The sequence below is a fragment of the Siphateles boraxobius genome, unplaced genomic scaffold, assembly GCF_051911475.1.
Source record: "Siphateles boraxobius isolate OS27281-9 unplaced genomic scaffold, OSU_SipBor_1 183, whole genome shotgun sequence".
NCBI classification, from domain to species: Eukaryota; Metazoa; Chordata; class Actinopteri; order Cypriniformes; family Leuciscidae; genus Siphateles; species Siphateles boraxobius.
The window spans coordinates 859,071-871,644 of NW_027508792.1; the positions used below are offsets into that span (position 1 = coordinate 859,071).

General features: G+C 36.8%; 1 protein-coding gene across 1 annotated transcript; it reads left to right on the forward strand.

Moving 5' to 3' along the window:
* Positions 1-1,177: 1,177 nt before the first annotated feature.
* pycr3 (pyrroline-5-carboxylate reductase 3) lies at positions 1,178-12,315 on the forward strand. The gene is made up of 7 exons (XM_077233700.1): positions 1,178-1,250; positions 1,367-1,445; positions 3,694-3,758; positions 3,985-4,164; positions 6,319-6,531; positions 7,735-7,827; positions 11,408-12,315. The coding sequence occupies exons 1-7, from the start codon at positions 1,197-1,199 to the stop codon at positions 11,588-11,590; spliced, it is 867 nt and encodes a 288-aa protein (XP_077089815.1). The 5' UTR covers positions 1,178-1,196; the 3' UTR covers positions 11,591-12,315.
* The last annotated feature ends 259 nt before the right edge of the window (positions 12,316-12,574 follow it).

Here is a 12,574-nt window from a genome sequence, read left to right on the forward strand (position 1 = left end):
TGTGAAAATACGTAATTACAAAGACTACAAACCCAAAAGGCGCGCATGTGACGTCTTACCTTTTCTCTCAATGAATGAAGCTACCTTTACTGAAGCTAACGTCTGTCATTTTTTCTATAGTCTAACGTTATAATCGTAACTTCACGCCGTCATGCCTGTGTCGTACCAGACTGCACACACACGAGCTTGGTGACACACATAGTGCGAGACGAGAGACGTAGTTCATTGAGCGATTTTCACATAAAACTAAATGTTACTCTTCTGTTTTATGACAAACTGTGACTTTCTTGACTTTCATAATTATCTTTTAAATTGACAAACATCATATGTGTAATTCAGGGCACAGTTCAAGACAGAATAAAAAGGTAAGTTGTCACTCGCCATTGACTAGCATACATATTTTTTCCTAAATAAGGTCCCGTGAGCCGGAAGCGGAGGGACTTAGGGGACTTATATATGTAGTGACAGCCATTTTAATTTTACTTTTTTAAAAATTCAGTTTCAATCATTTTTAAACCAGTGTGGCTGTGTAAAATCCAGTTCAGTCCAGCAGGTGTCACTACCTCAGTGTCTTTATTGATAGATTATACAGTATATTAAGTCAACATGACAACCTTAACCATGTGCGATTAAATCAATGAGTTTGCCCAAACATATTATTATTTACTTATTCTTTTAATTAATATTTTTTCCAACAATTTAGAATAATTGCGATGGGATCATCAAACTCTACAATGACAGTAGTAGAAGACTGGGAATGGTGATGAAGCCTAATACTGTAGTGAGTCAAATAAAAACTAATTTTAGCGCTTAGATCTAAAGGCTTTTGTCGTAAAGTGTGTCCAGACTGCAGTGAATATAGTATTGTATGCATTTTTGTACAGTCTATGTATGTACCATTACTACCATAGTTTTTTTCCTTCTTTTTTTTCTGAGGACATATTTATTTTCATAAACATTTAAAACATTGAAATTACAAGTTTTAGAACGTGTAGCTGCATTTCCCTGGTCCCAGGTATGTAACGTTGTTATTGGTGTATGCGTGATGTTTATAAATCCATTGATCCAGTCCAGCAGGTGTCAGTGTATCTACTGTTGATTCTTATATGTGAGTAAAGAAGAAAATGTTCTCCATATGACACGAGTTTACCATTTAAACACTGATCTGATTCACGCGGAGCTGCATTTAATGAACAATGAATCTTTCATATAGTTCAATCAAAAGCAGTGATTCACCTGCAATTCAGCCTGTGAGTAGTTGTTGTTTACCTCATGATTGAATGTTGTTTCGTGAACATATGCCAGAAGCATCATCATCACATAACACCTTAATTAATGTGAAGAAATGTGTTTGTTTTGAGTTCAGGATGTGTGTCAGCTGAAGATCGGATTCATCGGAGCGGGAAACATGGCGTTTGGCATCGCGCAGGGCATCATCGCGTCAGGTAAACAAATTAATAATAAATATTTTCACTTAAAGAAAAGCAAAACATAGATTTTATCGACAACACCTAACCGTAAAATCATCGGCATCATCACGTCAGGTGCAGTTTAAGATCCTGTCAAGTGCACAAATAAATATTTAAATATATTTACTAAAAGAAAAGCAAAACATAGATTTTAACAACAACTAACTATTTATCTATGACTCTAACACTGATCTATATAGAATGTCATTATATAGATCAGTGGACTCTAACCCCTGAAAACCCAAGCAGAGAACGTCACGTGTTGTCATTTGGAAATGTCAAAGACTGATGACGCGTTTTAACGTTTTTTTTATTTATTTAATGTATGTATATAACACTATACATTGTATTATATTACATTTGATTAAAAAACATTTGACGCTGCTGTGAGGGTGACTGTAAAATCGACGTCTTTCTCTCTTCTGACTCACTGCAGTTATCTCTATTTTTCCCCCCTCTTTTTAAAGTTGTGAAAATACTATTGCGTTTACTATGCAGTTTGAGTTTATCCCTTGTTATTGTAGCAAATGGGAACACAAAAAAAAAAATCTAATCAGAGCCGATCCTGACCTCCCTTGGGGCCCTCAGCAAAATTCTGTTAAGGGCTCATCCTTGTAAACCATCATAGATATATACAGTACACTAGATGTCGCCTTGGGGTTCTAAGCATGCCTCATAACCGCCGCCATCTTGGAACAGGAGTCTTTTCATAGGAAGTAGCTAGGTAACGCTGAATTCATGGATGATGCCGGGCTTTTGTGCTGCGTATGGATGTTCACACAAACAAAATCTAAAAACCAGACAGCAAGGGATTAAATTTCACAAGAATGTGAAATTTTGTTTAAAAAAAATTAAATTTCTCTGGACTCAATGATAAATGCATGTCTGACCGTTGGAAAAAACCAAAACAACTAGAAAATCGCATTCATGACGATTTATGGTGATTTTATTTCCGTTGGACCTTTTCCTACATTGACGCTGATGCATTAAAGAGGAGGGGCTCCCCTGTTCCATGATGGCGGCTCTAATGACACATTCGTTCCAATGAACTGCCGTAGCCAAGGCGACCTCTAGTGTATACATCTATGGTAAACCATTAGCCATTGCCACAGTCACACCTGACACCCCAGTGCTCCCACTACAATCCTGCCTCCTTTAGCTAGTACTAATGAAAATGTAATTCCTGATATCAGAAATAGACATTGTTACTAGAAAAAGTACATTCTTAATATCAAGAATTCACATTTTAAATAGTACAAATTTGATTATTGATATCAAAAATGCATCCTGTGAATGAATTAAAGCTAGAATAGCTTGTGAAAGATTATAACTGTTTTAAATGATAAAAGCAATACTTGATGGTTATTATTTACTGAGGGATGTGCATCCATATTGACCAGTATGTCCAGCAAATCAACATTTTAAATGCAAAATAGCCTATAAATCAATAGTCAATGTCAATACATTGCTTTTCATCTTGCTTTATTTCAGAGTTGTAACTAAACTGACTTGTGGACTAGATAATCATTGTCTTGTTTTGAACATATGTGTGCCTATAATGAGTGTCATCACTCCCATATTGTACTGGTCCATAATGCGCGTGCACGTTTAATTTCATTGTCAGGCACAAAGTCACAGAACGGCCCTGGAATTGGCCGGCATTAGCAAGTCAGACACAGAAAGACCAAAAGATGCCCAGCTGGGTTACACAGACTAGACGTTCTCATCGATGTTGTAAACTTTGATTGACGCGCTTCGACACGAGGGGAGGCGGGGCCTTGAGTCATTTGCGGGGCCCTACGCACCTTGCGTAGTGTTTGTGTGTATAGGGCTGAACGGCTCTGCATTTAATGTAGTCTAGAAGTTTACCCAACTACGACTCGAAAATGTGAAAAGGGTCAATAAGGGTTCGTGGCATGAACAAAATAAAAATGTTATTGTATAACATTAAATTAAAGGTGTGTTCACGCCATGTCGATTTCAACAACACAAAAAGTGTTCAGTCCTTGTATAGCTCGTAATTACAAGTTGTAAGATGGGAGAGCTTATTCGGAGAGCTTCTACTTGTACCATGTGACCGCTGCTGGTCAACAACAAAACAATAAACAAATAATTTAGATGCTTTTATATATTTTAGTTAACGTAAAAACAACAAAGCACATTCAGGCAATGAGATTTTAAAGTTTTATTGGGCCATTTCTATGATTTGTTTTCTGTGCTGTAGGGAAGGTTCCAGCCAATAATCTAATTATTAGCGCTCCATCCATTAACAACCTTCCTCGCTTTCAGGTAAGACCTGTGACATCATTAACATTTTAATTATGCAGTTCCTTGAAAGTCAAGAAATGTTATGGCCATATTTCAACCTTGAACTAAGATAATTATTTGATCATATTCCTCATGAGATTCACCTGCTTGCTAAGTGTGTGTGAAAGTTTGTCTTTTTTTCCCCAGCATAAGATCTCGCTGGTAATTTCTGCAGGTTTGTGACAGGTTTGTGTCGATGTTCTCACAGGAGAGAGGCGTTTCCGTCACTCACTCGAATGACGAGGTTGTCGAACGCTCTCGGTTGGTCTTTCTGGCCGTCAAACCTCACCTCGTTCCAAAGGTTCTAAATGGAATCTCCCGGAATGTCACTCAGGAACACATCATCGTTTCCATGGCAGCCGGAGTCACTCTAGAAACACTTGAGGAGGTGAGGATTTACCATAGTCTGTAAAAAAATATGGATGTAGTGTCTGTGACGTCACCCGTAGTGTTTCTGAAGAGCATTTTTGAAGCCCAAAGTGGGCGGAGCCGGCCGTCGCCATTTTGGCAGAGTCACTCCCGGATTTACGAAAATGGGCAAAGAGGCGGATTAGCTGAGGTGACGCTGACAAACGGCTAGTAGTGACATCAACGGCAATCCACCTGTCACTCAAGTGGCCACGCTCTTAATTATGCAGAACTTTAAGTTCTAATATAGTTTAAACAGTTATAAAAAAAATTAAAGCTGCAAGCAGCATTTAGCGGTGTTCAAGCAGTTAAGGCCTTTAAGGCCGTTAAGCACAAAAGCATCAAAAGACATTAAGTTTTATGTAGCAAGCATTTAACCACTGACATCATAGATGGAATAGACCATGTTTTAGCATGATTTACCATGATATACCACATTTCAGTTTGATTTTTCTTGATTTACCATGTTCCAGTATGATTTACCATGTTCCAGTATGATTTACCATAGTTTACCATGATATACCAAGTTCTAGTATGATTGACCATGATTTACCCTGTTCTAACATGGTTTACCAGAATTGAACACATTCTAGTATGATTTAATATGATTCTAACATGGTTTACCATAGTTTACCATGATTTATCTTAGTTTACCTTGATTTACCATGTTATAGGATGATTTACCATGATATAGCACATTCTAGAATGATTTACCAGGATTCTAGCATGATTTACCTTATTTACTATGATTTACCATGTTTCTGGCGTTATTTACCATGATTTACCACATTGATAGACATTATGTGAAGCATCAGAACAATTGAAGTGATAAACTCTGACAAAATATGATTGTGTTATAATGGTAATTGTTGTATAAGTGATTTATTATTGTCTATATATATGAATGCAAAAGCACATGTGAAAAGACTATTAATAAGTAGAGAGGGCAGTAGAAGACCACTTACTGACTCACTTTAATTTTGAACACACTTGATTTCACCAGTATTCTGCACTAAAACAAACCAGTTGTTAACTATATTATGCATGCTTACACACACACACACACACACACACGGGATATGTTATTGTGAAAATCTCTTTTAATGGTATATAAGCAAAAGTAGGATTTGGACAAAATTGGCCATAACAAATTTTTTGTTGCTCAGAGAATTTTTGAGAATCCGAGATATACATCTTGTCCGTCTTGAGCCAAGGAACACAGTGGTGCAAAAAGCTTGATTCCCAGTCAAACGGTCTAGGAGTTATGAGCAATTTAGTACTTTTGGTTGCTGTAGCGCCACCTATGGGCCAATCGGGGTCATACTCTGATAGGTTCTCCCCAAACTGAGGCCCTACCACCTGGCCAGGTTTCAAGTCTCTAGGCCTTACGGTTTGGGCTGCACGATGCGTTTTAGGTTTTTTTTTTTTTTCAAATAGCAATTACAATAGGTTTTCAGCACTTCGTGCTTGAACACCTAAAAATCACCCCCCTCACAGTCGTCATGAAGGGTAAAAATAGCTTGTGGCGAAGGACGGCCGAGGGACGTGAGAGATTGCTAATGAGCAACACCTGTGAAGCACACTGGTCTCGCATCTCTCACGGAGGAGCGGAAGCATAAAGGAGGAGCGACGACGCTGATGATCGAGAGAGGAACAGGCCTGTGTTTTAGTTGAGTTTGGTTTTTGTATTTGTATTTTATTTTAGCCAGCAGTCGTCCGTGAGGGGCTGCTGGCGGTACTTTTGGTTTGTTTGTTTTATTTTAAATAAAGTTTCTTTGATTGTTCGCCGGTTCCCACCTCCTTCTTCCCTGAACATTGCTACATAGCTATATAGACCAAAACCACTTTTTGCACCAGGCTGTAAACATGTTTTATTCTGCTGTTAAGTTGGGCATTTTAACATGGGGGATTATGGGATTGAGTCTGTTTTGCAGTCAGTCTCTAGTGGCCAGTCGATGAACTGCAGTTTAATCACTTCAGTGTTGATTCATGAGAGAGAGCGGAAGGTTGCCGTTTAGGATTTACATACAGTTTATCATAACCCAAATCTACTTGTTAACGACCAAAATGATGGCAGAACTATTTCTATTTCTAACATCTGAGAACATCAGATATTTGCTGTCTGTGTCTCTAGATGTTGCCCACCGGGACACGTGTGATTCGTGTAATGCCCAATCTTCCCTGCGTGCTCCTGGAAGGTGCGCTTCTCCTGGCCTCGGGCTCGTGTGCCGGAGAAGAGGAGACGACGCTCCTGAAGACGCTCCTCAGCCCATGTGGATTGGTGGAGGCGGGGCCTGAGGCCTGGATTGACGCCCACACCGGCTTGAGTGGCAGCGGCGTCGCGTTTGTGAGTTGCAGCAGCTTCTGACCTACGAATGAATCAGATTTTTCTATTAACTACACATATTTGAAGTGCAGGTTTTCAAACTGGGGTCCGGGGAAACATTTAGAGTAATACTGTATAAAAATAATAATAATAATAATAATTATAATTATAAAAATAATTAAATATTAATTAATTTACATAAAATCTAGCAGTAAGTAGGAAAAAAATTAAAATTAAGTATTACTTATTTTCCAAATAACATTTAAACAAATTTACAACATTAATTTTCCACAATATAATTTGGGTTTGCTAGGGAATTTAGAGTGAAACTGTAACGAAACATAATAGAAATTGAACATTTTCCAAATAATATTTTACGTACATTTACAATATCAAATTGTCACAAAATAAATTGGATTTGCTAGAGAATTTAGTGTAAAATGGATAAATGAAATTCAATTTACTAAAGTAATTTAAACAAACAAATATAAATAAATAATTAAAAATAACATAACTAAATAATTTAAACAAACAAATATAAATAAATAATTAAAAATAACATTAAACTAAATAATTTAAACAAACAAATAATGCATATGTGTAAATAAATAATAAATAAAATTAAACTAAGTAAATATATTTTTTAAATACATTTAAATAAAATAATAAATAATCTAACGGTACAGTACTATTAGGTAAAAGAAATGTAATAATGTAACATAATTGAAATTAAATTTTTTACACTGCTTTATAAAATACTTTTTTTTGACAGTATTAATTTTGTCATTTATACATGGTCCAATTCTAGTCTAGTTTTATTATAACACTAAGAAATAAATACAACTAGGATTAAACTGAATAAATAAATGATTAAATTAATGTAAATAATAGTACAGTACTATAGTGAGCAGAAACTGTAACAGAAATAATTTTCAAATAATATTTTACACATTAATTTTTCACTCTATAAATTAGGTCTTTATGCATGAAGATATAGCTGTCTTATAAATGTTCTCATTCTCGCTTGAGGATGATCATATTTGAGGGTCCTTGGCATCTAAACGATTATAAAAGTCTCATTAATGTCTAGTCCAGCTTGCAGATTATTCTGATATAAACCAGGCGATCTGTGAATGTACTGAGATGAGCTCCTGATCTTGCAGTGTGTTTGCGTGATTTGTCCGTGTTTCTGAAGGTGTGTTGTGGCTTTTCTCTGTCTCGTAGGTGTATGTGTTTGCGGAGGCGCTGGCCGAGGGCGCCGTCAAAATGGGGATGCCGAGCGCTTTGGCTCGACGTATCGCAGCACAGACGATACTGGTGGGAAATATTTCGTAATGAGATATATAACGTTTGCTAATTTTTGCAATCACATTTATACCATATATCTACAGTGTAAAACCCAGATTTGTGTGTTTGTTGCTATTGACATTTTACATGCATTTAGCAGAAGCTTTTATCCAAAGCGAGCAATTCGTGACTGAGCCAACAATATTCATAAAATACGATGCCAGGTTTAGATTAAAGGCAAGATAGACTGGATTTGTTTGTTTGCTTACTGATTAAAGATAAATAGAATTTTTAAATGAGCTAGAATGGCATGAAATGAAGCTGTTACTGTACAGAACTAGCCTTTATGCCTTTATTAGAAAAGTCACCTTTATTTTTTTATAGCGCTTTACATAATACAGATTTTCAAAGCAGCTTCACAGTAATAAGCAGGAAAATAGTAGAATTGATGCATATTACATCAAATGTGATGTAAAAAGACAATAGCCTCATAATTCAGCTGGATTCAGTTCAATGGTTAAATTTAGTTCAATAACCATGAAAGTTAATATGCTTTTATTTCGCATAAATTTAAGATGAAATAATGTTTGTTTGTTTGATAATGTTTTTACAGTACTTTTTGTGGTAGCTGCAATGCAAAAAGTGATTTTCTTACTATTAATGTCTGGTTTCCTAGTACAAATATCTAAATATTCTTAAATCAGGATACATTTACTTGAGATGCAAAATGACTTAAGATAATAATCGTGTTTCCTGAAGAAAATGTATAAATGTTTTAAAATTATTATTACAAATTTTATTTTGAAAATGGCATGAAATTAACCTGTTACTATAAGGAACTAGCCTTTATTCCTTTATTAGAAAAAGAATAAAGGGGGGGGGGGGGGGGGACCAACAATATTCATAATATACAATGCCAGGGTTAAGATTATGAAGCAAGCTAGACAGGAATTTTATTTTTTATTAAAAATAAATTTAATTTAAAAAATGGCATGAAATTAACCTGTTACTATAAGGAACTAGCCTTTATTAGAAAACAAAAAAGGAAAAAACCCAAACAATGTTCATAATCTACAATGCCAGGTTAAGATTATCAGGGTTCCCACGCGTCCTGGAAAACCTGGAAAACCTGGAAAATGAAAGACCAATTCTCCAGTCCTGGAAAACACATGGAAAATGGGAAAAAAAGTAAAATGTCCTGGAAACTTTTGTGTTGTCCTGGAAAATAATTTTCCCTCCATGTGGATGAACGCAAACGGGTTAAACATTTTACGCATGAATGTCTGTTTTCAGCTGCCTTCAAAGGGTAATATTGGGCTGAAGCGCTTGTCTGCTTTCATTTCTGCATGTAGCCAGCACAGCGCCCACGTGACACAAACCTGCCAATATGTACGCATTTTGCGTAGCAAGTACGCAATTTGACATCTCAGTATGTAGGACTTGCCCCTGTAAACTACGGACATGTGACAACACGATGCAGCAGCGTGGTGAAGCACTTTCAGCTTATCATTGTAGAAAAGCGGAGAATAACGAGTCTACCGAACCTACAACGTAACATTCCCGTCCCTCTCCTCCTGCCCTCTGCCTGAATGTTCCCCATTCGCTGCAGTTGGGCTTAAAAAGGTAAACTGTGTGTGTAGGCCTGTCGCGATAGTCAATAAATCAATTAATCGCACGATAAAAAAATGAGCTCGATAATCTTTCCGGTCGCAATAATTTCCATTTGCATGCTTGTGTGTTTTCCTCGTCTCTCTCTACCAAAGAGACTGGATGACAACTCTCGGTTTCTTAGCGTGAACTAGAGCTTAGATTCTCTGCCAGAGCCCGAACTTGACCCGACCCGCGGGCCGATATTTCCCGACACTATCCTCGGGCCGGGCCCTTGATCTAGAGACGTACGCACTCCCAACGCAATAGAGTGCGGCGCGGCACTAGATTTGATGGCCGAGCGCGGGCGCGGCCGGTAATGCACTCACTCTGTGTGTGCGGATTGCGGGAGAATAAAACGCAGGGATGCAAACAGCACGCTTTTCGGCGCCTCACGCTTTTTTCACTTCAGTTTGGGTGACTTGGGTCTGAGACTGAGAGGGTCTTATTATAATTTCACAAAGTCATCTGAAGCCATTCCATAGCTTAATGTGAGGGACAGAAGTCTATTTACATCATTAAATTAAAGTTTACGGAAACTCGTTTGTTCCCTCCTCTGCGGCTGTCAATCATTCTCCATTCAGTATTCAAACAGCGCGCGCGCCTCGTCCGGTTACAGCAGGATGCACGGTAAAACTCTCTCCAATATGATATATTCACATTATAGTGCTTGATCTGTAGATAAAAGGCTGTGGATTTGCATAAAATTACTTTATTTTGTGTATTTGTATATTATGTTTGTTGCTGTTTTTAAACGACTCGCTACCGTGCCTGTTAGCACAAGGACTATGAATCGGCATCAAACGCACAATAACTGGAATTTAAAACTGTGAAGAAACAAATGAACAATAAACTGTTGGACAGATATACACTAGGATTTGTGCGCTCAACATTTCTTCGCTTTGTGCCGTGAACTTTTAAATGCATACTTGTGCAGCGCAGCGCTGCACACCGTGACTCCATGTTGCTTTGAGCACATCATTCTGCACCCGCGATGCGCATACGCGCTTTGTGCGCTCTGTTTTGAAGCGTTCATGGTCTTGCGCACTGAAAGATTATTAAAAGCCTATATATTTTTTTATACCTATCCTCCACAATACATTTAAAATAAGTATAATTTAATTGTATATTATTTCTGTGTAGTGTAGGCTATATAAATATATACACTTCTGAATTCTTGACATTAATATATAAATATAAAATTGTGAAATGTATGATTGCATGATTGAATTTTAAAAGAGTACTAATAGTAATTTGTTTTTATTAACATGTTTAGTTTTTATAAAATTACTGTGCAGGTTTTTTTCAAGAATTACTTTTTGCTGCTGATTTATACACTCATTAAGTTTAATAAAAATTAGGGCTGTCAAGCGATTAAAAAATGTAATCTAATTAATTACATACTCTGATTAATTAATCTAAATTAATCGCATACATAATTTTTGCATATTTAAATTCAAATGAATCAATGAATAATCACCATTAGTGATGTTAAAGTTCAAAAGAACTTTTATTATTACCGGTATTTGACAACAATCTTTGCACAACTATAATACAGAAATAACGGTATAGGTACAATATCACATTTGTTTCAAAATATATCTCGATATGATAATATCGGTATATCGCCCAGCCTTAGTTGTGATAACTTGATTCGCACTGTAGCAGCTGAAAAAGTCTTGAAAATGTCCTGGAAAATCATTTCAAGAAAAGAGTGGGAACCCTGATTATGAGGCAAGCTAGACAGGAGGGTTTTTTTGTGATTGAAAATAAATATAATTTTAAAAATGGCATGAAATTAAGCTGTTACTACAAGGAACTATTAGGAGGAAGGAAAAAAAACAACAATATTCGTAATATACAAGGTTTAGATTGAGGCAAACTAGACAGGAGTTTTATGATTAAAGATAGAGTTTTAAAGGACGGCATAAACTATCCATCTGAAGTGTGTGTCGTGTTGCAGGGCGCTGGAGCGTTGCTGCGGGACACCGGGAAGCTCCCGGCGGAGCTGAAGGCCGAGGTGTGTACGCCCGGAGGAACCACGATCCACGGGATCCACGCGCTGGAGAAAGCAGGATTCAGAGCCGCTGCGATGGGAGCCGTAGAGGCGGCCACGGAAAGAGCCAGAGAACTCGGGAAGAAGTAGATGCTCCGGGATCTGCAGAAACAGATCAGATAAAAACATGTCCTACTTTATGCACCGATATAGTCAACGTTTTTGAATGTTGTCATCTGGTGCTCATCGATGCCGAGCTACAGTACAGGACTTACAAATGCAATCATCCATGGATGAGAATTCCTTGTGTTTTCTATGTAAAGTTGAAGAGTCTTAAAGGAGTAGTTCACTTTTTAAAAAACTTTTGCTGGTAATTTACTCACCCCCATGTCATCCAAGATGTCCATGTCTTTCTTTCTTCAGTCGAAAAGAAATTAAGGTTTTTGATAAAAACATTCTAGGATGTTTCTCCATATGATGGGTCCAAGGTCCAAATGACAGTTTCAGTGCAGCTTCAAATGGCTTTAAACGACACCAGACGATGAATAAGGGTCTTATCTAGCGAAACGATCGGTCATTTCAAAAATAAATAAAAAAGTTTTAGTTTTATAAGCACAAAAGAAAGACATAGACATCTTGGATGACATGGGAGTGAGTAAATTATCAGCAAAAGTTTTTTAAAAAGTGAACTACTCCTTTAAGGGAACAATATGCAAATTGATACGTTTAAAATGGTTTGTAGTATAATGTTAAGGTACTTGACAAACCACTGGGATTCAGAAACTCGAAATGGGGCTTTTTTACGCAAGAATGAATCAGATGTGTCCTTCATAACAGCAGTTCATGTTCTGCACAAAGGTGTATATATATATATATATATATATATATATATATATATATATATAATCCATTTCAGTAGTCAACATTTGAAGTGGATCAAAACCTTTCATCACCATTCTTGTCTTAGCACAACTTTGATGAACTTTTTTGATCCACTTCAAATGTTGTCGATTCGAAGAATGTGTAAATTCATATTTAAGAATTTTGTGAATAAATGAATGTTAAAGATTCACATTGTTTTGTGTGTTCTGACATTTTTAAAGCTTTATTTATTTACACTGTGCAGATTTAACA